Source organism: Sardina pilchardus, chromosome 7 (genome assembly GCF_963854185.1).
Source record: "Sardina pilchardus chromosome 7, fSarPil1.1, whole genome shotgun sequence".
Taxonomy (NCBI): Eukaryota; Metazoa; Chordata; class Actinopteri; order Clupeiformes; family Clupeidae; genus Sardina; species Sardina pilchardus.
Window position 1 is genome coordinate 5246323 of NC_085000.1, and position 20719 is coordinate 5267041.

Here is a 20719-nt window from a genome sequence, read left to right on the forward strand (position 1 = left end):
ATACCCTGTTTCTCCCTACCCTGGTCTTGGAGCACCTTGATATACATAGTGGTTCTCATCCCTGTTTTGGCTTGATAAGAGCAGTTGGGAAGTTGAAGCAAGGATATAATCATTTCCAGTGGACCGAGGAAGGCACACAGTAGTCTAGGAAATGGTCAAATCAATCAGTCTGTCTAGGAAATGCATTTTTGCCTTTATGACACGGATATGATAAAGCGTTAGGCCTGTTGATTATAACCGCATGAAATTCCCTCACAGTAATGGGTATGTAAGCTGAGAATAACCCAATAAGATGGGATAAACAAAACAACTCTTCTCAACCCAAAATATGAGTAAATTCCAAAAAAGACCTCTTCCTGTTATTCCGTAAACACACACTCTCGTGAATGCTTCCACTTGTGATTACCCACAACCTCGCTGAATAGTTGTTTGTTGTATTTTTTCGTTGCACCGACTTTGACAGTCATCCAGTTTCTACCTCAAAACCGTTGACTTCACCTATACTCAATGTCACCCTTCAAACATTCCAACCCATAGTCCTGTTCCAGGTTGCTGGACATCACAGCGCAGCGCAGCACTAGCCGCTATTGTTCATCTCCTCTCTGGACTCCAGCTCCGGTCAGAGACACTGGTGCAGCGTTTGGGTGCTGGTGCAGTTGAGGCAGCTGACGTGGCAGCACCAGTGGAAGGTGCAGTGGCACCTCTCTGTCACCTTCTCCGTGTGGGTCTTGTAGCCGCGGCCACAGCAGAGCAGCTCGCAGCCGTCCAGCCCCGGCGACGAGCTGTTGCACGTCCGGCCCGAGGTGACGTGCGCTCCCATCTTGCCGCCTTGCGAGCAGAAGTTGGGCGACTTCTCGAAGTAGACCAGGTCGCGGGCCGACGGCGGCTTGTGCGCCGAGTTCTCGGGCTCCAGGTGACGCGGCTCGGCCCGGTGCGAGGCCCGGTTGCTGCCCTTGTTGGCGTAGACCACCCGCGAGGCGCCGTCGAAGCGGTCCTTGAGGAAGTCGCCGACCGTCCGGAAGCTCGGGAGCCGCATCCAGCAGGTGCGGATGGTGCAGGAGCCGGACATCCCGTGGCACTTGCACTCCTGCCGCATCTCTGAGGACACCGTCTGCAGCAGAAGGGGGGTGGGGGGCGGGGAGGGGGGGGGGGGGGCAAAGAGGATTATCTCACATGTCTCCCGGGTGAGGGGACTAGAACCGATGGGGAACTTGCAAATAAATGAGATTAAGAGAGAAGTGTTTCAGGCAAACAAAGGCCTGGAGGGATAGGGATAGTCAGTTGAAAGAATTGTGAGGGAAACAAAAAAAGGGAGTGGAGAGAAAGAGACAGAGAGGGAGAGCTCTGCGGTGCGCGCTGCTGTGCGTTTGAGTCTCTCACCAGTCGCCCGGCCTCGTTGTTGTGCAGATTAGTGAGGTAGCGCAGGTCCCGGCCCCTCTCGCTGGCGTCCACGAACTCGCGGCCGAACATCCTGCCGAAGTCCACGTTGTCGCTGCAGCCGCCCCAGTGCCAGTCGGTGCCCCCGGGGCCCCGGCGACGGTAGTCGCAGGTGCACGACTCGATGGCCCCCTCGGAGCAGGAGCGCGCCACCGCGTGAGTCACGCCCGCGCTCGTGATGGCGAACACAAACGCCGTCTCTCGGCAACCTGCCACAACAACAGCAGAAATGTTTCCTCAGTGCGCCCAAACTGTGCGTTTTTAAATGGGTATAAAGCTGGGGCGAAAATAGCCCTGCACACAATTACCCCCTTATTTATTGGGGGGGGGGGGGGGGAATGAAATCAATGCTTTGCTCCATTCTCTCCCCCCCCCCCCCCTTTAAAGCACACAACAGATCCAGAACAGCCCTGCATGCAGCTCAGGCGAAGCCTCACGGTGCCAGCAGCAGCAGCAGCCGAGGGAGGGTGGAGGCCAGCTCACCTCGATTGACTATTTTGCCGAAGACGGTGGGACTGTGGGTGGTGGGGCAGTTCCAGCGGCGGTTGCGGAACTGCCACTTGCATTCCTTCATGGCCGTGTGCAGGCCAGCGACGATGGCGTGGAGGATGCCAGGGTTCTGCCGAATCAGCCTGCGCTGGCGACGACTGAGCAGAGCCAGGCTGGGGTCCAGGACCAACTGCACATTCTTGGAGTTGGTGAGCAGATTGGCTGAGGAGGCAACGTTCACAATCCCCCTGCCAGGGAGAAAGGGGAAAAAAAAAACGGGGCGAGATGAAGGAGGTTGGCGATAAGCTGTGTGTGTCTCACACCTCGTATGGAGCTGACCTTTACCGTTCCCTAAGCTGCTGGAACAATCTGATGCCAACGGCCATTAAATTTGAGTCATTTGGAAATGAATTCATATAGCATTGCTTCCACTCATTAAAATATTCATTGTTGATTTCCCTGAATAAAAACAACATCAGAAAATGTGGCACATATCTGCATGCAGACACTGAGAACTTGCTGTAAACAAAGTAATTGCCTGGTGGGAATTTGCTTATTAGAAAGGACAAAAACAATCGGCATGGCAAAAATGATGGATCATGCCTACCCACAAAAATAATAAAAAGAGGGAAACTTCTTGTTAACCTTGACCTCAGGGCTGTTACTGTGTTGTAATAGCATAATTATGCGTCATATACACTTACAGGATGTACGTGGTAGACCTATTTCAATGACCCAAGGACTGTCTGACGACCTTTATAATTCATTAGTGTGCCTGTTTATTGTATCAGTACAAACGAATTGACATCACAGATATAAATGAATCTCATTCTGCTTGAGGTCTTTAATGCAACTCATACAGATTTTTGCTACAAATTGCTTAACTCGTTCAAAATATACTGTTCTTATTGCTCAATCCCCATCATCTGCAGCAAACCTCAGAATGTAGATCTACGTCCAGTGCTCTTAAACAATAATGGTCTTACAGGTCACAATTATCGCATTTTTGACACTTTTTGAGACCCAGTTTCCTCTTGCTCTTTGTATAAATTATTTATTTTCCCCTTATCAAGTTCAGCAAAGTTTAAAAGACTGCAACAAACGTTATATCTTTTGATCCTTATCAAAGACAATGGCTGTCACAGGACTCCACTTAGCGACTCTTCTCCGCACGAGTTTCCTCGCACGCACTGCAAGAGCACTGAAGCTGAGTGGGTGGGAAGATAAATGACGTCTTGCCACTCTTGGTACATGTGGGCTCCCGGACTGTTTGTGGCTACTCTGTTTATTTTCAATCCAATACTACTGCATTTTGAAAATCATAAAAAACAATATTCCACACATTCTGGTTTATTAGATTATTACTAATATACGCAGACATGGGCAAGTGCTGCTTAGACTACACTTCAACCTACACTGGAGTGTTCAGCACATTACGAGAAAATGACCCTCAATACGACCTGGAATGGAAATGCGTTCAGCCATGAAATAAATCCACATTTAATTTATCCCACATTGGACTGAAAAATGTTGTCTCGTGTTCAAGCCACACTGTCAAAATGACAGGGCGAGGGAGAGAGGGGGGAGAGAGCGTAGTCGCTGTAAATAAACACGGTCTTAACCTCTTTCTAAATCTGGACTAAATAGTAGGTTAAATATTAAACATATTCACATAAGATTTGAATAACACTTCCCATGATTCATTAAGAGATTATTCTGAGACATCTTGGGCACTTGTGATCAAGTTGCTATTAGGGTATTTAGCTGTTGTTGCATTTCTGACCACCTGTTAAAATATGGCTAAATTCTGGGCTGTGAGATATGACATTTAAATGAGATATTAAGTGGAGTTTAAATATTTTTGAATAAGCATCCTTAGGGCGCACATGTTTTCTAACAGCTACCCGCTACCCGCAAACTTCTGAACGGTAGCAGAAAACCAACCGGCTAGCTATCATTATATCATTCCATTTCAATATGCTCCAGCCTAAACATCTGGGAAATTGTAGATTGAGCTTTACAATCGCTTACGGACCAACTACGCTCTCTCACAAAGTAGCGATAGCCAACAACATGCACATACTAGCAGCTTATGGCATAGGCGTGCGTAAAACATAGCTATATGAATGGGCCGTGTAGAATGAATACATCACATATTAACTCACCACCATCGGCCGCTATTGTTAACCGCTCCCGTGCCAGAGAGCGAAGAAACCAGCAGGATGCAGGCGGCTTTAACCCCGAGGAGCAGTGCGAGTATACGCATGATATCTCAAAGAAGAGAATAAAATACAAAACATTAATTATCTTCATCAATGCACATTGTAGCCAATATTTTGTCAGTCGTGTTAAATTGATGGGTTGATCCTATGGAGGCCTATGCAAAGCATCGTTTACAGATTGAATTACCCCAAACATGTAAAAATGTATCAATAAAGGTGTTTATGACAGTCACACGTGTCAGAAACATGTCATAGCATATGATGCTCGGGCTATTTATTTATTTCCCGGTTGACAACACGCATGATCTGATCATCCACTGACCTCCGAAACTGAAATGTGACATAATTTCCTCAAACACCCGCTTTTCATTAAATATCAGGTAATGCTTAAAATAAACCAACTTACCACTCCACATTCCAAAAAAATCTTCAAACAAAGGAAATTGTCCGCATACGCAGAAAAAGTGGTTAAACTGCTTCAAAGCGTGCGAGTCAGAGAATCTTCGGCTCTAACCAGAGGTCTCAGGAGGGATGCTGCTGCTGCTGCTGTCGCTTCTCCTGTCTGCCTCTCTCTCTCTATCTCACTGATGCTCTGTACAAGCCATTGATCGCGTGGGATCGTCCTGTAGACTTGATCCCCTCGGTGACTGATAGGCGACACATTCTTCACTTATTGAGCGCAACAAGTGGAATAAAAAAGGGATTTGCTGCTCCCATCTCCCTCTGTTTTTTCTCTGCCTCTTTTGAATAGGATTGAAAGGAGGGATAGGTTAATTCTCCTCATAGGGTACAATGAATAAAGAAAACAAAAAATGGACAGAGGGATAGAGGAGAATGAGGAGGGAAAGAACAGGATCCACCAAGCAAGTTGAACATATTACTCAGGAAGTCGGTCGTCAATCAGTTGTACAAAAGATTCATTAGCGGGGCATGACAGGACAGAATAACTGTACTATTTCCCAGTCACGGTTATAATCTCCCACCCGCAAAGATGCCATGCTGCTGTCAGCTTTATCATGGGCTCCGAACTGTCATACCATCACTTCTGTCTGCGGGATTGTAAACATCTGACTAAAAAAAAAAAAAAATCTCCTTTGCATTGCATCATCATCAAAATACAACCAAACAGCATCTCCATCTCCCATCTCCCCCCACCATGTATCAAGTGAATTTATTCCTCCGGGGAAAAAATGTGTGCATGGTTGTGGGTGTGCACACAGGATGTCGTTCCAAAGCCTTGCGCGCAGTTGGTGTCTCGGCACAGTACAGTAACGGCGGAATATGAAACATCTAATCTGTCCTTTTTACCCGGAGTGGTTGGATTACTCCCTTAACCGCGTCTCCTCCCTCTTTCTCTAGCTAAAACCAATGTCTTTACGCATGCAAACGAATGACCAATTTTCTCTCCTGCCCGGTCCCAGTTTACACTGCGAAACCCGGATTTTTTTTCCCCAACCATGTTTTTTTGACAAACACGTCAGTTTACATGTACATAGTATTTGTGGCTAGTTTTCAACAATAAGACAACCCCATAAAAACAACCTCGAGTTTAAATCTGTACTAAAACAGGATGTGTGGTCAGGACATGCAAGAGCAAAATAAATGTATCTAGCCTCAATACTCTAGTTTTAATGACTGATTTAACTTTGGTAGGCTATAGGCCAAAGGAGGGAAATCATGAAGTGATGGCTGTTAAATGTACCATTTGCTTAGTGTGGGAAGTCTGAGGAATGACACTGAAGAAAAAGAGAGCATAAAGATAAAAAAAATAAAAATAAAAAAAAACGTTCCAACATCTGGACAACAGACCTCCCTCGAACGCAGGCTGTGACCAGCGGAGCGATGGCACGGGCCACATCACGAATCACCAATCTGAAATCTTTATCAGAAGTCATCAGGACCAATATCAATATATTATTGTCTATTTGCAGACCTATGTAAGATAAATAGTTTTGGTGATTGTAGGCTATTGTGTTGGTGCTCTATTGGGCCTATATCCTTACGTATGGCGTAGCCTATCCTATGTCAGCTTGTTCTCTAGCAGACTGATATGAAGCATATGTCATCCACAAAATTATGGTATTGCTTTGCTCTCTCTCTCTCTCTCTCTCTCTCTCTCTCTCTCTCTGTCTGTCTCTCTGTGTCACACACACACCAGCGGTTTTGCGCGTCTTCAGGTTTTCAGAAGGTTTAAGGCAAATGGCTAAGGAAGTGTTCTTTTGTTAAGGGCCTTTAATGACTGCTATCCTACGCTTACTCCCAGCTCTTGAGGGTGCTGGTTTCCTGAAGCAGTCAAGCGACGCGGAGCAGATTAGAGAGGCAATCCGGTTAAAGAGATGCCTTTTATATACAAATCAACTTCAAATCACTTTTTAAGCCACTTAGATATACACGCCAAGGCAAAATGCTAATGCACTTTTCATTGCCACATCTAAGAGAAGGGGCATGGTGGAGATTAAATGAAGAATAGCTTGTCAGATAAGATTTTTTTTATGCGAGCGCTTCTACAAGGTTTTAACTTAATTCTGTTGGCCAAATTGCAAAGGCTACAAAAACAATGACACATTCGAGGAAATGGAACTGTAGAATTATATTTCAAGGTTCCTTCCAAGCATAACTTGATTTCAAAAAGTCAAGGTACCCTGTCTGATCTCACCTGTCGCGATAGTAGGCTTATTCACCTGCGCTTGAGAGTTGCCCTCTCCAAATCTGACCACCGTCAATTTGTCATAGGCGACACATTTACGCGTAGCCTATGTCTTATTCGATAACTAATCACTAAAGAACAATTATCATTCAACACACTGAAAATCAAAATACATTTTAAAGAAAGCATCTGGTTCACCGTTTGCCAGTTTGCCGTTCATCGTTACAGGCCAAGGCGCCACTTATGTTGATGAGGTCAGAAACGTAAAAATACGGAAAAAGCTATAAGGTGCGTATATTATAAATGTAAATTCATTTTAGTTTAATTTTTGTAAAGGTAAAATCTAAATCCTATCCGCTACACCCAGAAGCTTCTGGCAGGGGGAAAATACAAGGTGTAATTACTGTAAAAACACATATTTTTAAATAATTGTTGATCAGACCAAAGTAAGTGAATAATTTACACTTAATGGAAAATACATGTATTTGCAGCATAACTCAGTGATGCGAACACAGCCCTACCTGTAGCCCTTTCGATAAAGCGAGGCATGGTCGCTGTGGTGAGTGGGTGGGAGATATTGTTCTTGCGCCACAAGCGGAGCCACACGCTTGCCTTCTGCCGGCTCCCTGTTGTTTAAGGGGGGGGCGAAATGAAAACATGCCTACAATCAAACATGGGGGTTTTACTGTCAATCAAACAAGAAGACACTTAAAAGGGGTATCCCCAGTCCGTTTTGGTAAGTAACAGACATGATTGTTCAGCTATATGTTTGGTTTATACAGCCCATGCCTGCAAAGGCAAATAGTCGTGACTGAAACGTTGACAAGTGTGATATTGAGAGGTTTATCTGTTATTTGGGCTTAGCATCGTGTAATTGATGGCTGCACTCTATCATTCGTTTGAAAACAACCGCTCGAGGCGGTGTTTCCCCTCCCTCGTTTTATCCCCCTCCTCTTCACTGTCATGCGCTCGTCCCAGCGTACACTGCCCGCTCGGGCTCGAACTTCACTCTGCGCTCTCCAGAAGCGACCATAGATGTTCTGCCTGCCTGATTCATCGTAAATATCGATTACAACACCGGTGTTTTAATGTCACGCCCAGATAGGTGCTTATCGCCATGGATTTGCCATATAAACGCCGTTTGGAACGCATCTTGATTTTTGCTGCTGCAGTTCTGTCACCTGCCTTCACGTAAGTAGGCTTATCAGTGTGGACTACTGTTTCCTCGTTCCTTATTTAACAAGGACGTTGCATGGGGTTAAGTGTATGCTAGTCATATTAATAACGACACATGTCACTGAATAATATATGATGGGGCGATACTTTCTGCGTTATCTGGTTTACAGGTAACGAAATACAATTGGACACAGGACACTGCTGTAGCTAATCATGTCTAACCACAACAGTTTTATTTCTATCACTTTGGTCTCTTTGGTCTGTCTATCCACTGATGTTCATTCACAGCCGTTGTATTAATCATTAATCATTAGTGTGATCATGATGAGCAAACTAACAGTTTACCAAAGTGTGCACATGCTAAGCTCTCTCTCTCTCTCTCTCTCTCTCTCTCTCACACACACACACACACACACACACACTTAATGAAAACCATCAGCCCTGAATGTATCGGGAAACAGGATGATTAAGGACATGCCGGTCCCTCTCCTAACCCCCAGAAATACTGGTGGACATGAAGTTCATCAATGTGTTGGGCTTCTTTTGATATCACACTTTATCTAGAGGGCCTCTTGTCAGATTTTTATATTATTGTTCAGCTAAAACTACAAATTCCATTGCCAGGAAAGTGATGAGAACCAGAGATTTGGAAAGGCCAAGAGCTTTGTTTTCACTGTCTCTCTAAGGGTCGTGTCCCCTATTTAAGTATCCAATATGGTGATAAAAGGACACAACAATTATTGTTAGTAATTGTGATGCTGGCGACCACTTCTCTCATGTAATCTCCCATAACAACTGAAGGCACATGCATAAAAATGGGAGTTGTTTTCCAAGGATTTTTTTTTTTTTTTTTTTTTTTGCCCTGTGCTGTGAGAACACATCATTCACTGTTCCGCACAAGCATAAATTGCAGTCTTGGCAAAGAATTTTGAGTTTTCTGACATGACAAATTGCAAATTTTGTGCGTAATTTATTGAAGTAGACTGCAGAAAATGGCAGTGTCATACATAATATCTCTATTACGGCAGATACATTCTATTTTTTCTTCTATCATTTAGATCTACTGTGTTTACTACATTATTTTGTGAATGGTATCAGTAATTGCAGTGTTGGTATAACAAAAAGTTCAACTTACGTGAAAATATTGCCATTTCTTGTCTTGTCAGCAAGCAACTTCCACCCCCCCCCCCCCCCCCCTAAATCTCTCGATTGGCCAATCCACACTGTAGCCTTGCCATGTTTTTAACTATGAAGACATTTCGTTGCATCGTTACAAATAATAAAAACAGCAAAGCAAACAAGCCTACTGCTGCTGACAGAGTCAGAGTGCCTGTCCCATTCCCAAACGTCTGGCCTGTGTGATAACACTGCTGCTGCCCCCTCTGCTGTGCTCCCCGCAGGGTCCTGTGCAATGACATCCTCGGCCTGAAGATGGCAGGAGAGCCGGTGCTCACCCCCAACGCCGTGTGCCTGCGCCTGGCCGGCCTGAGCAAGCGGCAGATGCGCCTGTGCATGCGCAGCCCCGACGTCACCGCCTCGGCCTTGCAGGGCATCCAGGTGGCCATCCACGAGTGCCAGCACCAGCTCCGGGACCAGCGCTGGAACTGCTCGTCCCTGGAGAGCCACGGGAAGCTGCCCCTCCACAGTGCCATCCTCAACCGGGGTGAGTCAGCGCAGGGCGACCGGGGAATAACTGGAGCCATCCGCATCACTGCCATATAATGGGAAGCATGCATGGATGGTTTTGCGCAACAGCTAAATGGATGCCAGGCCGTGTTTTTTTTTCTTTTTATGACTGTGGAAGTATATTCAACACGTTAGGGGAATAAAATGGAGGGATGAGACAGACTAATGGTGTGTGAGAAGGAGAGCGCACACGGATCACTGGAAATGCCAAGATTCCCTGCAGTGCTGTCGTGCCTGTGGTGTTATGAGCTGCTTTGTGTGTGTGTGTGTGTGTGTGTGTGTGTGTGTGTGTGTGTGTGTGTGTGTGTGTGTGTTGCCTGTCTAACATGAGAATGTTCTCCCGTGCAGGTTTCCGTGAGAGCGCCTTCACCCTGTCCCTGCTGGCGGCCGGCGTGGCCCACTCGGTGGCGTCGGCCTGCAGCATGGGCAAGCTCCGCGGCTGCGGCTGCGAGGCCAAGCGGCGCCTGGACGACGACAAGATCCGCCTGAAGCTCACGCAGCTCCAGCTCCAGACCCTGCAGCGGGGGGCCGGCGTGGGCATGGCGGCAGGGGGAGCCGCAGGAGGAGGGCACCAGCCCGGGTACGTCCCTCCACACCACCAGGGGGCCGCGTCCGCGTCCGCTGCCCTGCACGCGGCGCACCCCTCCACCCTGCTGAAGCCCCTGCCGGAGGAGGTGGCCTCGCTCCAGGACACCTGGGAGTGGGGCGGCTGCAGCCACGACGCCCGCTTCGGGGTGCGCTTCTCCCGAGACTGGCTGGACTCGCGGGGCTCCCCGAGGGACATCCACGCCCGCATGAGGATCCACAACAGCCGCGTCGGTCGACAGGTGTGGTCAGAGAGAAGGGTGGGCTCTGTGGGAATACAGTGTGCTATCTCTTGACAGACACTTAAATAAAAAAAATTCCTCACAGCTCACATAACATTTCTGTTTTTAATCTGTCACTCCGAGTACTTTTATATCAAATCATGGCGGGCCTATAAAATCAGAGAGTGACACATCTGTGAGATGCATAATTGATGTTGAGTGTTTGGATTGCATTTATGGTTGTTGTGTCTTTCGACTGTTGATGTTATGTTTCAGTGCTTGTCATGCAAAATTAGTCCCCACTGAGCTGATATGCAACTCTGCCAGTTGGGACGTGTTCTAAGCACAAACTGCCATCTCTCTCTCTGCACAGATAGTCACTGACAACATGAAGAGGAAGTGCAAATGCCACGGCACATCGGGCAGCTGCCAGTTCAAGACCTGCTGGTACGTGTCGCCGGAGTTCCGCCTCGTGGGCTCCCTGCTGCGGGAGAAGTTCCTGTCGGCCGTCTTCATCAACTCCCAGAACAAGAACAGCGGCGTGTTCAACCCGCGCGTCGTGGCCGCCACCGGCTCCGGCAACGGCGCCGCCGCCGGATCCCACCCGAACGCCGGCCGCAGGCGCACGCTGTCCCGCGAGCTGGTCTACTTCGAGAAGTCGCCGGACTTCTGCGAGCCGGACGCGGCCGTGGACTCGCCGGGCACGCGCGGGCGCATCTGCAACAAGAGCAGCCCCGGCATGGACGGCTGCGACTCGCTGTGCTGCGGCCGCGGCCACAACATCCTCAAGCAGACGCGCAGCGAGCGCTGCCACTGCCGCTTCCACTGGTGCTGCTACGTGCTGTGCGAGGAGTGCCGCGTCACCGACTGGGTCAACGTCTGCAAGTGAGCCGGGCGGCCAGGAGGCCGTTGAGGAATCTGCAGCTCTAGCCTGGAGGAGGGGGGGGGGGGGAGATGAGGGAGGCGGTGTGCGCCCGTGTACCCTCCTGGCTCAGGGTGCACTCAGCCACCCAGACGTCCCTCATCCCTGACTTATGACTTTATTTGAGACGGGGAGCGTGTATGATCCCTCCCGTGTTACTCTCCCACAGTATCTGTTTATTCGCCTCTCCGCTTGTTTTATCCCATCATCTGGGATCCATTTTCTTTGTGTTGCTCTTGTTATTCTCGAAATGCCAAGTCAGAGATTGAGGAGGGGGTGACTCATGTCATTTGTCTTTCTCTTCGCCTGTTTGGACTTGAGCTTTTCAGCCATGAAAATGCCCCAAAAGCCATCTGCATTCTTCTCCAAAACAAGGCACAACAGCAGGAACAGATTATTATTTTAACAGAGTGGCCACCACCACAGTTTTCAAGTCCTGTGTACATATGTGAAAACGTATACTCATAACATTTCTTTCTGCTTTGGCAATTTCTGCAACCATTTATGAGAGCAGATAATTATGCCCAAGCATGTCTTTTTGGATGGTGAACTGGTACCATTCTCAGCATTAACTGAAGGCCAACAGTGTGGCAGTGGACAATGGATATACCACTCCTTAATGGCTTAACTGGAACAAGTGAACCTTGCAGGACCATTATAAAAATGGATATGCCACCCCAGCTTGAACTCTTAACAGCGAGAGCTGAAACTGGGGACTTGCCTACAAAGCAAGACGAATGTGAAGGAAGCACTTCTGCTTCTTGGAGATTTCTTTGGCCACATCAAATTAAAAACAGATACATATTGTTTCATGGGGGGAGGGATGTGGGATGACTGCTGGATCTTAGTGGATGCCAGAAGTTAATGCAATGATGGAAGACTTTTAATCTCCCAAATGCTGTGTCAAATTGCATTTAGAGAATTGCAAGTGGTAACAATCATATTCCATTTTTCTCCCAGAGTTTTATAGTGAATTTACATAATTATATTGTCTATACATCTTTTCTGTTTCAGCTGTCGCTACTTGGACTGTATGCAACTGTGTGTGTGTGTGTATATGTGTGTATGTGTGTTTGTGTGTGTGTGTGTGTGTGTGTGTGTGTGTGTGTGTGTGTGTGTGTGTGTGTGAAAATATGTTGACATCTTGTCGTTAACCAAAACTTACATAAAAAGCTTTTTAGACACAATTTCACAATCACTTGCATTTGACTTTCATACAAACACATGCACTGCAGAATAAGAAACCAACGTGATGGCTGTGGAGCAAGGGGGAATTGGGGGATTATGGCTCTGACAGATGTGCGCTGAAGATGGATGCTTTTTTGGGAGGGATGGCGAGGCAAGGCGAGGGGCTACTGTTTCCGGCAGGCCTATGGGTATCTCTGCGGAGACGCTGGGCGATTATGCCAGCCTTTGTGGTGTGCTGCTGCGAGGGGATCAGCTGCACAGCACTCATAGCCAGTGCAGACTGCGCCATGTGTTGGCTAGAACGGCTTGTCCTTGCCGTGCGCGCAGCTGCTAGCGGTGCAGACTGAAGCCAGTGTGTGTTTTCGGCAGAGTCCTTGTTCGGCGACCCGCCTCATTAGCACAATGCTAACATCTATGTCGGGGTTGGAGTGCGCCAGCGCGCCCTTTCAGACGCACACAGCCCTGACTATCTCACAGACACTTAGCCTGCCATAGGCCCGCCGCTGCCAGTTCATGTGCTCTGTGGCTGCGTGTGCGCTAAGGGAAGTGCCCTTTGCAGGAATGTAAAAGGGCGACTGTCCCAGTGGCTCTGCTGAGTTTGCCCCTCATAGTATTTAGGCAGACAATAAAGGAGGGGGAGAGGGAGAGAGAGAGCAAGAGAGAGAGAGAGAGAGCGGTGTGGAATGATAAAGTGCTGGATCTCTGGTTTGCATTTCTTCATTCCTTTATCATTTCACCCTGGAGCTGCTGCAAAAGGGAATTTCCTGTCGCTGTTTCGCCCATGTGTGAGACAGAGAGATTGAACAACCTCTCTCTCCTTCTTCCTCTGTCTCTGTCTCTCTCTTGCTCCCTCTCTCTTTCTCTTTTCCTTTCCCTCTCTCTCTCTTTCTCTCACCCTCCCTCTCCCTTCTCCCCACCCTGTCAGTGCTATGCCACTGACAAATACAAAGCAACACACACAGACGGCCTCTGGAGTAATGACAACCAGACATCGCAAAATTAAAGAGAGTGAATGGAGATGGTGGAGGTCGGAATTCTGGTGGTGTATGGATGTGGTTATTTGTTTAGATATCACACTTTAAATTATAAAAGGATGAAATGATTAGACAGGCAGACTGACATTCAAAACACTTGAATAGATAGCTAGACAGATAGATAGATAGATAGATAGATAGATACAGTAGATAGCTAGATAGATAGATAGATAGATAGATTTAAGACACTTGGGCTGTATACGGGTATGCTCATATTCAAAATCTACTGTATATGCTTACATTAAAACAAAGGCGAAAAAAGTTAACCGTATGGAAACATCTGCTTCTGGTCTCCTCCTTCAGCCTTCCCTCCATTTTTGATGTGGGACAGGGAGAAACAGAGAAAACACAAGGAGCCAGCTACCCAGAACATCAAAGCCCTTCCCGCAATGTGCAAGCCCTCATTAGTTCTGCAAGCATAACCAAGCCGACTTGTGATTGTGTTTGCTGGGGTTCAGTTTGGCATGCACTTCAGAGGAAGGGCTCCTTTAAATTATAAGTCCCACTCCCACCCCCTTCAAGTCCTCCTACCACCACCCCTACCCACTGTAACCCCCCTGTCACCCCCGCAAGGTCCCAACACACACAAACACGGCACGCTCCCTCTCCACCCCACCCCACCCCACACCCATCCCCTCCACCCCCCCCAACCCCCTTCATCCCCCTCTCAGCACTCCACCCCGTAATCTGGTGTGCAGCTGCAAACATCTGCTCCGCTCCTTCTCTCCCGGGCCTCGACCGCCGAATTGATAAACACATCTATCACAAAGTCACTGACAGCCGGTGGGGCATGTGAGGGGACACAGGGAGAGCCACTTCTGACGCATCACAGCGATGTGTCTGCGAGAGGCGGTGACACACAGGCGACGCTGAAGGAAGTCTGAAAAGAGTTCAACACGCCGTGGATATTCATGAGCTTCTGACGAAGTCAGGCAAAGTTTGGTTTGAGAATAATCACTGACAGGAAAAACACACGGACTGACAAAAACAACTAAGTATGTGTGTAAGAAAACAGCTGCCGAGTTTGTCTTTTGTGAATTAGCACTGCAATGTGAAACTTCTAACGACGTACACAGTGCAGACATTAAGAAGCCCTATCTTCACTCAAGCCATTACCGGCCTAAAGCAATCTGTCCACGGCCACTGTTTACAATCACACATAACAAACACTAATCATAATTCAACAAACTATGCCACACATGTTCTTGTGTCATTCCCTCTGCAAAGTAAATCAGTTGTAATCCCAATTCTCTATTGTTTTTCAACACTTACTCCCCAGACACAGGTTAGGCTGCCAAATCCTGTCATTTGGCACATATTGCAGGTTAGTTATTCATGAAGTCTGGCCTTGGCTGAATAATTCATTACAATATGTGTATGTCTCCTATTCTGGCCCTCTGTTATTTCCAACTGACTGTAGGGTTTAGGGAGAATAGAAATGCTCCCTGGTGCTGATGTTAGTGACATTTGGTGGGGTGCCTGAATCACTCAATGAACTGGCTGACTTTCCATCAAGCTCATAGAGGGAGAGAGAGGTGGAGAGGTAATGAGGAAAAGCTGGATTCATTCAACGATTACGACTTTGGAAGGCTGATGATCACTCACACTAACAAGTTCAGAATCAGAAATGTAAATTATGGTACCCTCCTACATCCTCACTGTACAGATGTTGGATTGCAGCAGCACCGTATCGCGAGAGTCTCGAGCCTCCGCTCATATGAATGGGTCTTACTACATACATCGCGAGAGCAGCCGGTGGCGACTTGCCAGTTATCATCCAGTGCCGCTGTCAGAGGTAAGTCGAGTTGCGCTTTAAGACGGGCAAATTTAGTACTGTGATGGGGAGGAGGAGGAAACATTACAGGTTGTAAAACATTAATTATTCATCTTTGAGCACGGTATCCTTGCAAATAAATGCAAGTGTTCTACATTTAGGCTACGCTAGGCCACCTCACCGTCTTCACGATGTCGTGACTAGTGGAAAGGTGAGGATGGTGATATAGCCTTTAAAACCTCAATTCATCACAAAAAACAAACATACCTCTACCCGTGGTTGTTTTTCTCCCATATAAATGTGTTTCGTTGTGTCCTGAATTGCCACACGCAGCCCCATAGGCTATAATCGTGGGTTGCCAGGAGAGAAAACTTCGTTTTGCAGCATCCAGCCTATATGGAACTGTCACCTTTATCCCTTCTCCTTTCCCTCAGCGCACAGGGCGCACATGTGATGATAGCAAACCTGAAAGCTGTCATGTTTTCCGTTTCTTCATTCAGCGCATTGAGATGTTGGTAGGTTTTGTCAGGTCAGCTGCCTGCTGACGACTGAGGTGCATTTGCGATTTTCCTTAGGGTGTTGTTACGAGCTGTTAATGTCCTTAGTAGGCTATAGCAGCAAATGGCCTGTTGTGACCTACACGTTTTGCGGTTGAACACACCAGGGTAGCTACTTTGTGGTTCACACTTTTCTCTGGCTGTTCCTTGGTAGGTGGAGGAAGTGGAAAAAGGAACATGATTGGATGGATGCTATCCAATTTTACAAAATCCAATGTCTCAGGTTTAATGTCAAAGTTCTAGTAGGCTATTGCCTTCAAGGGTTGTCTTCAACTGTCATTTCTCATAATGAAATGGATCACACTGACTTGCTTCTCATACATGGGTCACGGATTCTAGAATATATGAGGCAAATAATCCTTGTAATTTTGTCTCTGTTTGGTCATTGTAGTATTATTATGTTGTTCTTTTCACTGTGATCCATTTATTCTGAGTGATGTTTCACCATGATTCTGCAATTATCTCATTTCCTAAATGCAAAATGACAGCATTACAATATAACATGCACAGTGGCTTTGAAATATTCAGTTCCTGATCCCTAACCTCAACAACAATTTAAGGGAAACAAAATGAATACCACGGATAGCAGAGTTAATGCCGCCTTACTGTGCTTCAGTCTTATTGCAGGGAAGGCCAGCCAGTGAACATGGGCAACATTTTTGGCAACCTCTTGAAGAGCCTCATTGGCAAGAAAGAGATGAGGATTCTGATGGTTGGCCTGGACGCTGCTGGGAAAACAACTATTCTATACAAACTCAAGCTGGGCGAAATAGTCACGACCATTCCTACCATTGGTATTGATTTCTTAAAGACTCTCTAGTAGGCTACAGCACAAACATGAGCTGTGTGTTGATTGGTGAAAGGTTGTGGTCGGGTTTCGGTCGTGGACATTAATTCCAACACTGCTATGTCTTCCCTGCCTAGGATTTAATGTGGAAACAGTCGAGTATAAAAACATCAGCTTCACGGTGTGGGATGTCGGCGGCCAGGACAAGATCAGACCCTTATGGAGGCACTACTTTCAGAACACACAGGGTAGGTGGAACTGGACCCATCTGACCCCTTGACACCAAAACAGAATGGCTGCATTATTGTAGAGTTTCTGACAGAAACTATGACACGAGTTGGCCATTGATGATCCTACATTGTCCAGACCAATCAAATGACAAGAAAATCAGATTGAGACTTGAGTGCTGCATTCGTTTTAAGACACAAACACTTGCACCATGTGATAAATCTGTCATCTTTTTGTCATGTAATGTCCCACAGTTTTGCTTATTACCGTTGGAGTATGGCCACCATAAAAATCCAATATAGTTGTTTGTCAGCTGTCAGTGTTCCATAATTTATAAAAAAATTATGCAATCTATGACAAACTTGGTTGAACTCTTTAAACTGTTGACATTTTGAAATCATTCAGCAGTCATTACAGTCTGTGATATGAATTAGTGACAAGAGGGATTGAGTCATGGATTTCATCCAGATATCTGTGGTCCTGTCTTGTGCGGTTCTCCCAGGTCTGATTTTCGTGGTGGACAGTAATGACCGTGAGCGGGTGAATGAGGCCCGTGAGGAGCTAATGCGGATGCTGGCAGAGGACGAGCTCCGGGATGCTGTGCTTTTGGTCTTCGCCAACAAACAGGCAAGAGTGCTCAGCGATCCAAACTGGCTGTGAATGGCACACTGACGATGCCAGAAGTGACTCTTTTTAGCATCTACATAATTCCTCTTCCTATTTGAGCTCTTGTCCTTACTCTCTCTCTCTCTCTCTGTCCCTCTCTTTCTGTCTCTTGGACCTATTCTGGTTGCCCAATAGGACCTGCCTAATGCCATGAACGCTGCTGAGATCACTGACAAGCTGGGCCTTCACTCGCTGCGCCACCGTAACTGGTACATCCAGGCCACGTGCGCCACGAGCGGCGACGGTCTGTACGAGGGCCTGGACTGGCTGGCCAACCAGCTCAAGAACAAGAAGTGAGGCCTGCCTGCCTGCCAGGCTGGCAGCGCGGTGAGGAGAGCCCTGAGCCAGAGCCTCAGCAGAGAAGCAGCGCTGGTGGAAGTCTCCCGCTCTCTTGACAGGGTGAGATGGGGGGGTGGGAGGCCAGAGCAGAGTTTACAACTGACCCTCTTCACTCCTCTCTTAACCTCCTATTCTTTTGTGCTGAGCCCACTTGTATAGACATCATTATCTCTATCAGAGGTGCAAAGGAGCTATTATGACAATGAGATGTTTTTGTGGTGTTTGTGATGTTCACTTTTGTTCAGATTTTGAATCTGAGAAGCCAGGCTACCATCGATATATCGTAAAGTACTGTTCTGAGATTCTGAACAAATGTATTATATTAATTGAGAACATTTTTAGATCAATACCAGCTTGTCAGGAAAGCTATAAAGGATTGCAAATAGCCAAAAAGGAAATATAAAAGCAGCATTTTCATCAATCAACCAGTCTTGGTTTTTTTTCCAATCATAAATGAATTGTTGCCGTGCAATATAAAATGATTAATTCTACTTCTGACTGTTTCCTGTCTCTGGCATGTGGTTAAATCCACACTGTCTTTATCTCATGTCTCACTGCAGTTAATTAGATTGTTTCCTTTCAAAAGACTCTTCAACAAAGATTTGACTCTCCACCAAACTCAAGAACCCTATCAATGAGGGATTGGTTGGAGATGAGTTGTGGTCTGAGATATTCCACAAATGTTTGAATGCTCTCCAACATCATTTCAATTTTTCTATGATGGCTACAGCCATGTGTTGGAAACGTTATGTAAACTGCTCTTGTTTGACTGCTTTGGAAACATAAGGATAAATATTGGCAGCGGGTATCAACAAGTAGATGTGCATTCTCTTGTATCAAATGGGTTGATGGTTCAATACACATTTTGAATGTGATAAATCCGCAGACTACTTATTTTAAGGGCAGTATACCATCCATTCCATCTAGGAAACATTTTATCCAAATAGCATCATTAACAAAGTTCTTATAAACACAAGGCACCATTTCCAAGCTTAGAATATGGCACCGTCCTTTGGCATTTATATGGTGAGGGTTTAAGGTCAAATCAAGTATTAAAATGTGTTGGCTTATTACCCAATGGCTTGTCTGCTTATCTGCTGATGTTGCATGTGGTTTAGAGTGTTGAAATATCATTTACCAATTGCTAAAAAATAATAATTTCTGCCTATTGATGTTTTGTGCTACCTCTTTCTTGGTTATGTGCAACCAGTTGATTATGTCTGGTAAACTTCCTCTCTTCCTTATTATACACTGAACAAAGAGTTTGAGGTGTATGTTGTGTCTGTTTCTTTAGAATGATCAATGACAATGCCACTGTTATTGTATTATCACCCCTGTAGACATTTCTGCGACCACTATCATGGGAAAATGATAATAAAAAAAAACTTCACTGACGCTTTTGATCATTCTTACGGTTTCCCTGCCTCTAACTTTGTGTTGTAATGTCTGTTATTTAAGATGACTGATAAGACTGATTTTAGCAACATACAATCATGATTTACACATAAACTGTGATGGGCAGCCATCACAGTGCAGAATTGCGGTGTGTTTCCTGTGTAGGAGGTGATCATGTCTGCCTGTGCTGAGGAGACATACTGGAAAAACTCTGATACTCTTTGCATCATATTACATCTTGGTGTGCTGATCATTGGTGTGGTTGTCCACTGATATGTTTGAAGTTATTTTAAAATTGCAGGGTCTTTCACGTATTTATAAATACTAATGAAATAAAAAACAAAGTTTATTAAATTAAAATGTATAATAATTCGACGAGAAGTAGTGTTTGAATAAGGTAACGTGGTACTAAATACATTTTCTCTCTCCTGACATCCCCAGATTAGGATTACAATTCAGACTGATGTTAAAGATGACATACAGTTTGGCCTATAGGCTCAGTGACTGGTACCAATACCAATCATCTTAACAACTTCAAAGACATTTTCATTTACTGTGTGCATCAAATAAAGATTTTATGTATGAACAATCATTCAAGTCTTGTGTGTATTTATGGGCCAAAAAGTTGACTGTAGTTATGTGTTTGAATGCAATTCGAGAAGTGGATGGTTTCTCTGCAAGGTTCTCTTGAGAAAAGAAACATAAGTGTGTAATTATAGAATTTGTCATATACCACTGGTAACAACACTGTGTGACCACAGAATGTTATAAATGTTTTGTTTTTTTATTATTCATGTTTGCACAAATAGATGTACGGTAATCATACCTCATAATTGTATAGTTTAGTATATCCAGGGCCTTCATAAACACTTTCATTTAAAGGGTAGATTTACTTTGGCTGCCACTGATTAAGGTTCCAACTTTCAAAAAAAACGTTTAAAGTGGGAAGGCTTTCCCAGAGAGGTGCCCACATTGACTCCCTCTCGTCCACACACACACACACACACACAAACACACACTTACTCTCAACCTGTTCCTGCTTGCGCGGTGTCTCCAGGGACGTGACAGCAGTATGTGGGTCAGGAGTGCTCCCTGGGCTGCCAGCCCCCGTGGCCCCCTGCAGGCTGGCTACAATAGCGGCACCGCGGCGGGTGCCATAGCTGGGATTCCCTGCCGTAACCGAGGCGTCCTCACCCAGGGCACAGACACAGTGGCAGCGGTGCTGCAATCAATTCATCAATCCTGTGACTGCTGCCGAAGCCAAATCACCCCCCCCCCCACACACACACACACACACACACCACCACCACCCTCAACTCCAACCCCAGGGCTGGGGCCAGGGCCACCATGGCAGATGTGGGGGCAG

General features: G+C 46.2%; 3 protein-coding genes across 3 annotated transcripts; 2 read left to right on the top strand and 1 right to left on the bottom strand.

The window, feature by feature from the left end:
- Positions 1 to 27: 27 nt before the first annotated feature.
- Positions 28 to 4618, bottom strand: wnt1 (wingless-type MMTV integration site family, member 1). The gene is made up of 5 exons (XM_062542102.1): positions 4555 to 4618; positions 4092 to 4197; positions 1921 to 2174; positions 1381 to 1646; positions 28 to 1111 (listed from the first exon to the last, which is right to left on the bottom strand). Exons 1-5 carry the CDS (start codon positions 4562 to 4564, stop codon positions 620 to 622), a joined length of 1128 nt encoding a protein of 375 aa, XP_062398086.1. The 5' UTR covers positions 4565 to 4618; the 3' UTR covers positions 28 to 619.
- Positions 4619 to 7818: 3200 nt separating this feature from the next.
- Positions 7819 to 11352, top strand: wnt10b (wingless-type MMTV integration site family, member 10b). Its single transcript, XM_062542103.1, has 4 exons — positions 7819 to 7986; positions 9372 to 9634; positions 10006 to 10484; positions 10837 to 11352. Exons 1-4 carry the CDS (start codon positions 7913 to 7915, stop codon positions 11350 to 11352), a joined length of 1332 nt encoding a protein of 443 aa, XP_062398087.1. The 5' UTR covers positions 7819 to 7912.
- Positions 11353 to 16576: 5224 nt separating this feature from the next.
- Positions 16577 to 19653, top strand: arf3a (ADP-ribosylation factor 3a). Its single transcript, XM_062542104.1, has 4 exons — positions 16577 to 16732; positions 16863 to 16973; positions 17456 to 17580; positions 17755 to 19653. The coding sequence occupies exons 1-4, from the start codon at positions 16585 to 16587 to the stop codon at positions 17914 to 17916; spliced, it is 546 nt and encodes a 181-aa protein (XP_062398088.1). The 5' UTR covers positions 16577 to 16584; the 3' UTR covers positions 17917 to 19653.
- Positions 19654 to 20719: the final 1066 nt, after the last annotated feature.

Excerpts from the sequence above, each read along its gene's own strand:
- wnt1 (XM_062542102.1), bottom strand. Across the intron at positions 2,175-4,091 it reads AACAATAGCGGCCGATGGTG|GGGGATTGTGAACGTTGCCT; the intron begins GTGAGTTAATAT and ends TCTCCCTGGCAG. Across the intron at positions 1,112-1,380 it reads ACAACGAGGCCGGGCGACTG|ACGGTGTCCTCAGAGATGCG; the intron begins GTGAGAGACTCA and ends CTTCTGCTGCAG.
- wnt10b (XM_062542103.1), top strand. The coding sequence starts at position 7,913 with ATGGATTTGCCATATAAACGCCGTTTGGAACGCATCTTGATTTTTGCT. Across the intron at positions 7,987-9,371 it reads GTTCTGTCACCTGCCTTCAC|GGTCCTGTGCAATGACATCC; the intron begins GTAAGTAGGCTT and ends TGCTCCCCGCAG. Across the intron at positions 9,635-10,005 it reads CAGTGCCATCCTCAACCGGG|GTTTCCGTGAGAGCGCCTTC; the intron begins GTGAGTCAGCGC and ends TCTCCCGTGCAG.
- arf3a (XM_062542104.1), top strand. The coding sequence starts at position 16,585 with ATGGGCAACATTTTTGGCAACCTCTTGAAGAGCCTCATTGGCAAGAAA. Across the intron at positions 16,733-16,862 it reads CACGACCATTCCTACCATTG|GATTTAATGTGGAAACAGTC; the intron begins GTATTGATTTCT and ends TTCCCTGCCTAG. Across the intron at positions 16,974-17,455 it reads CTACTTTCAGAACACACAGG|GTCTGATTTTCGTGGTGGAC; the intron begins GTAGGTGGAACT and ends CGGTTCTCCCAG.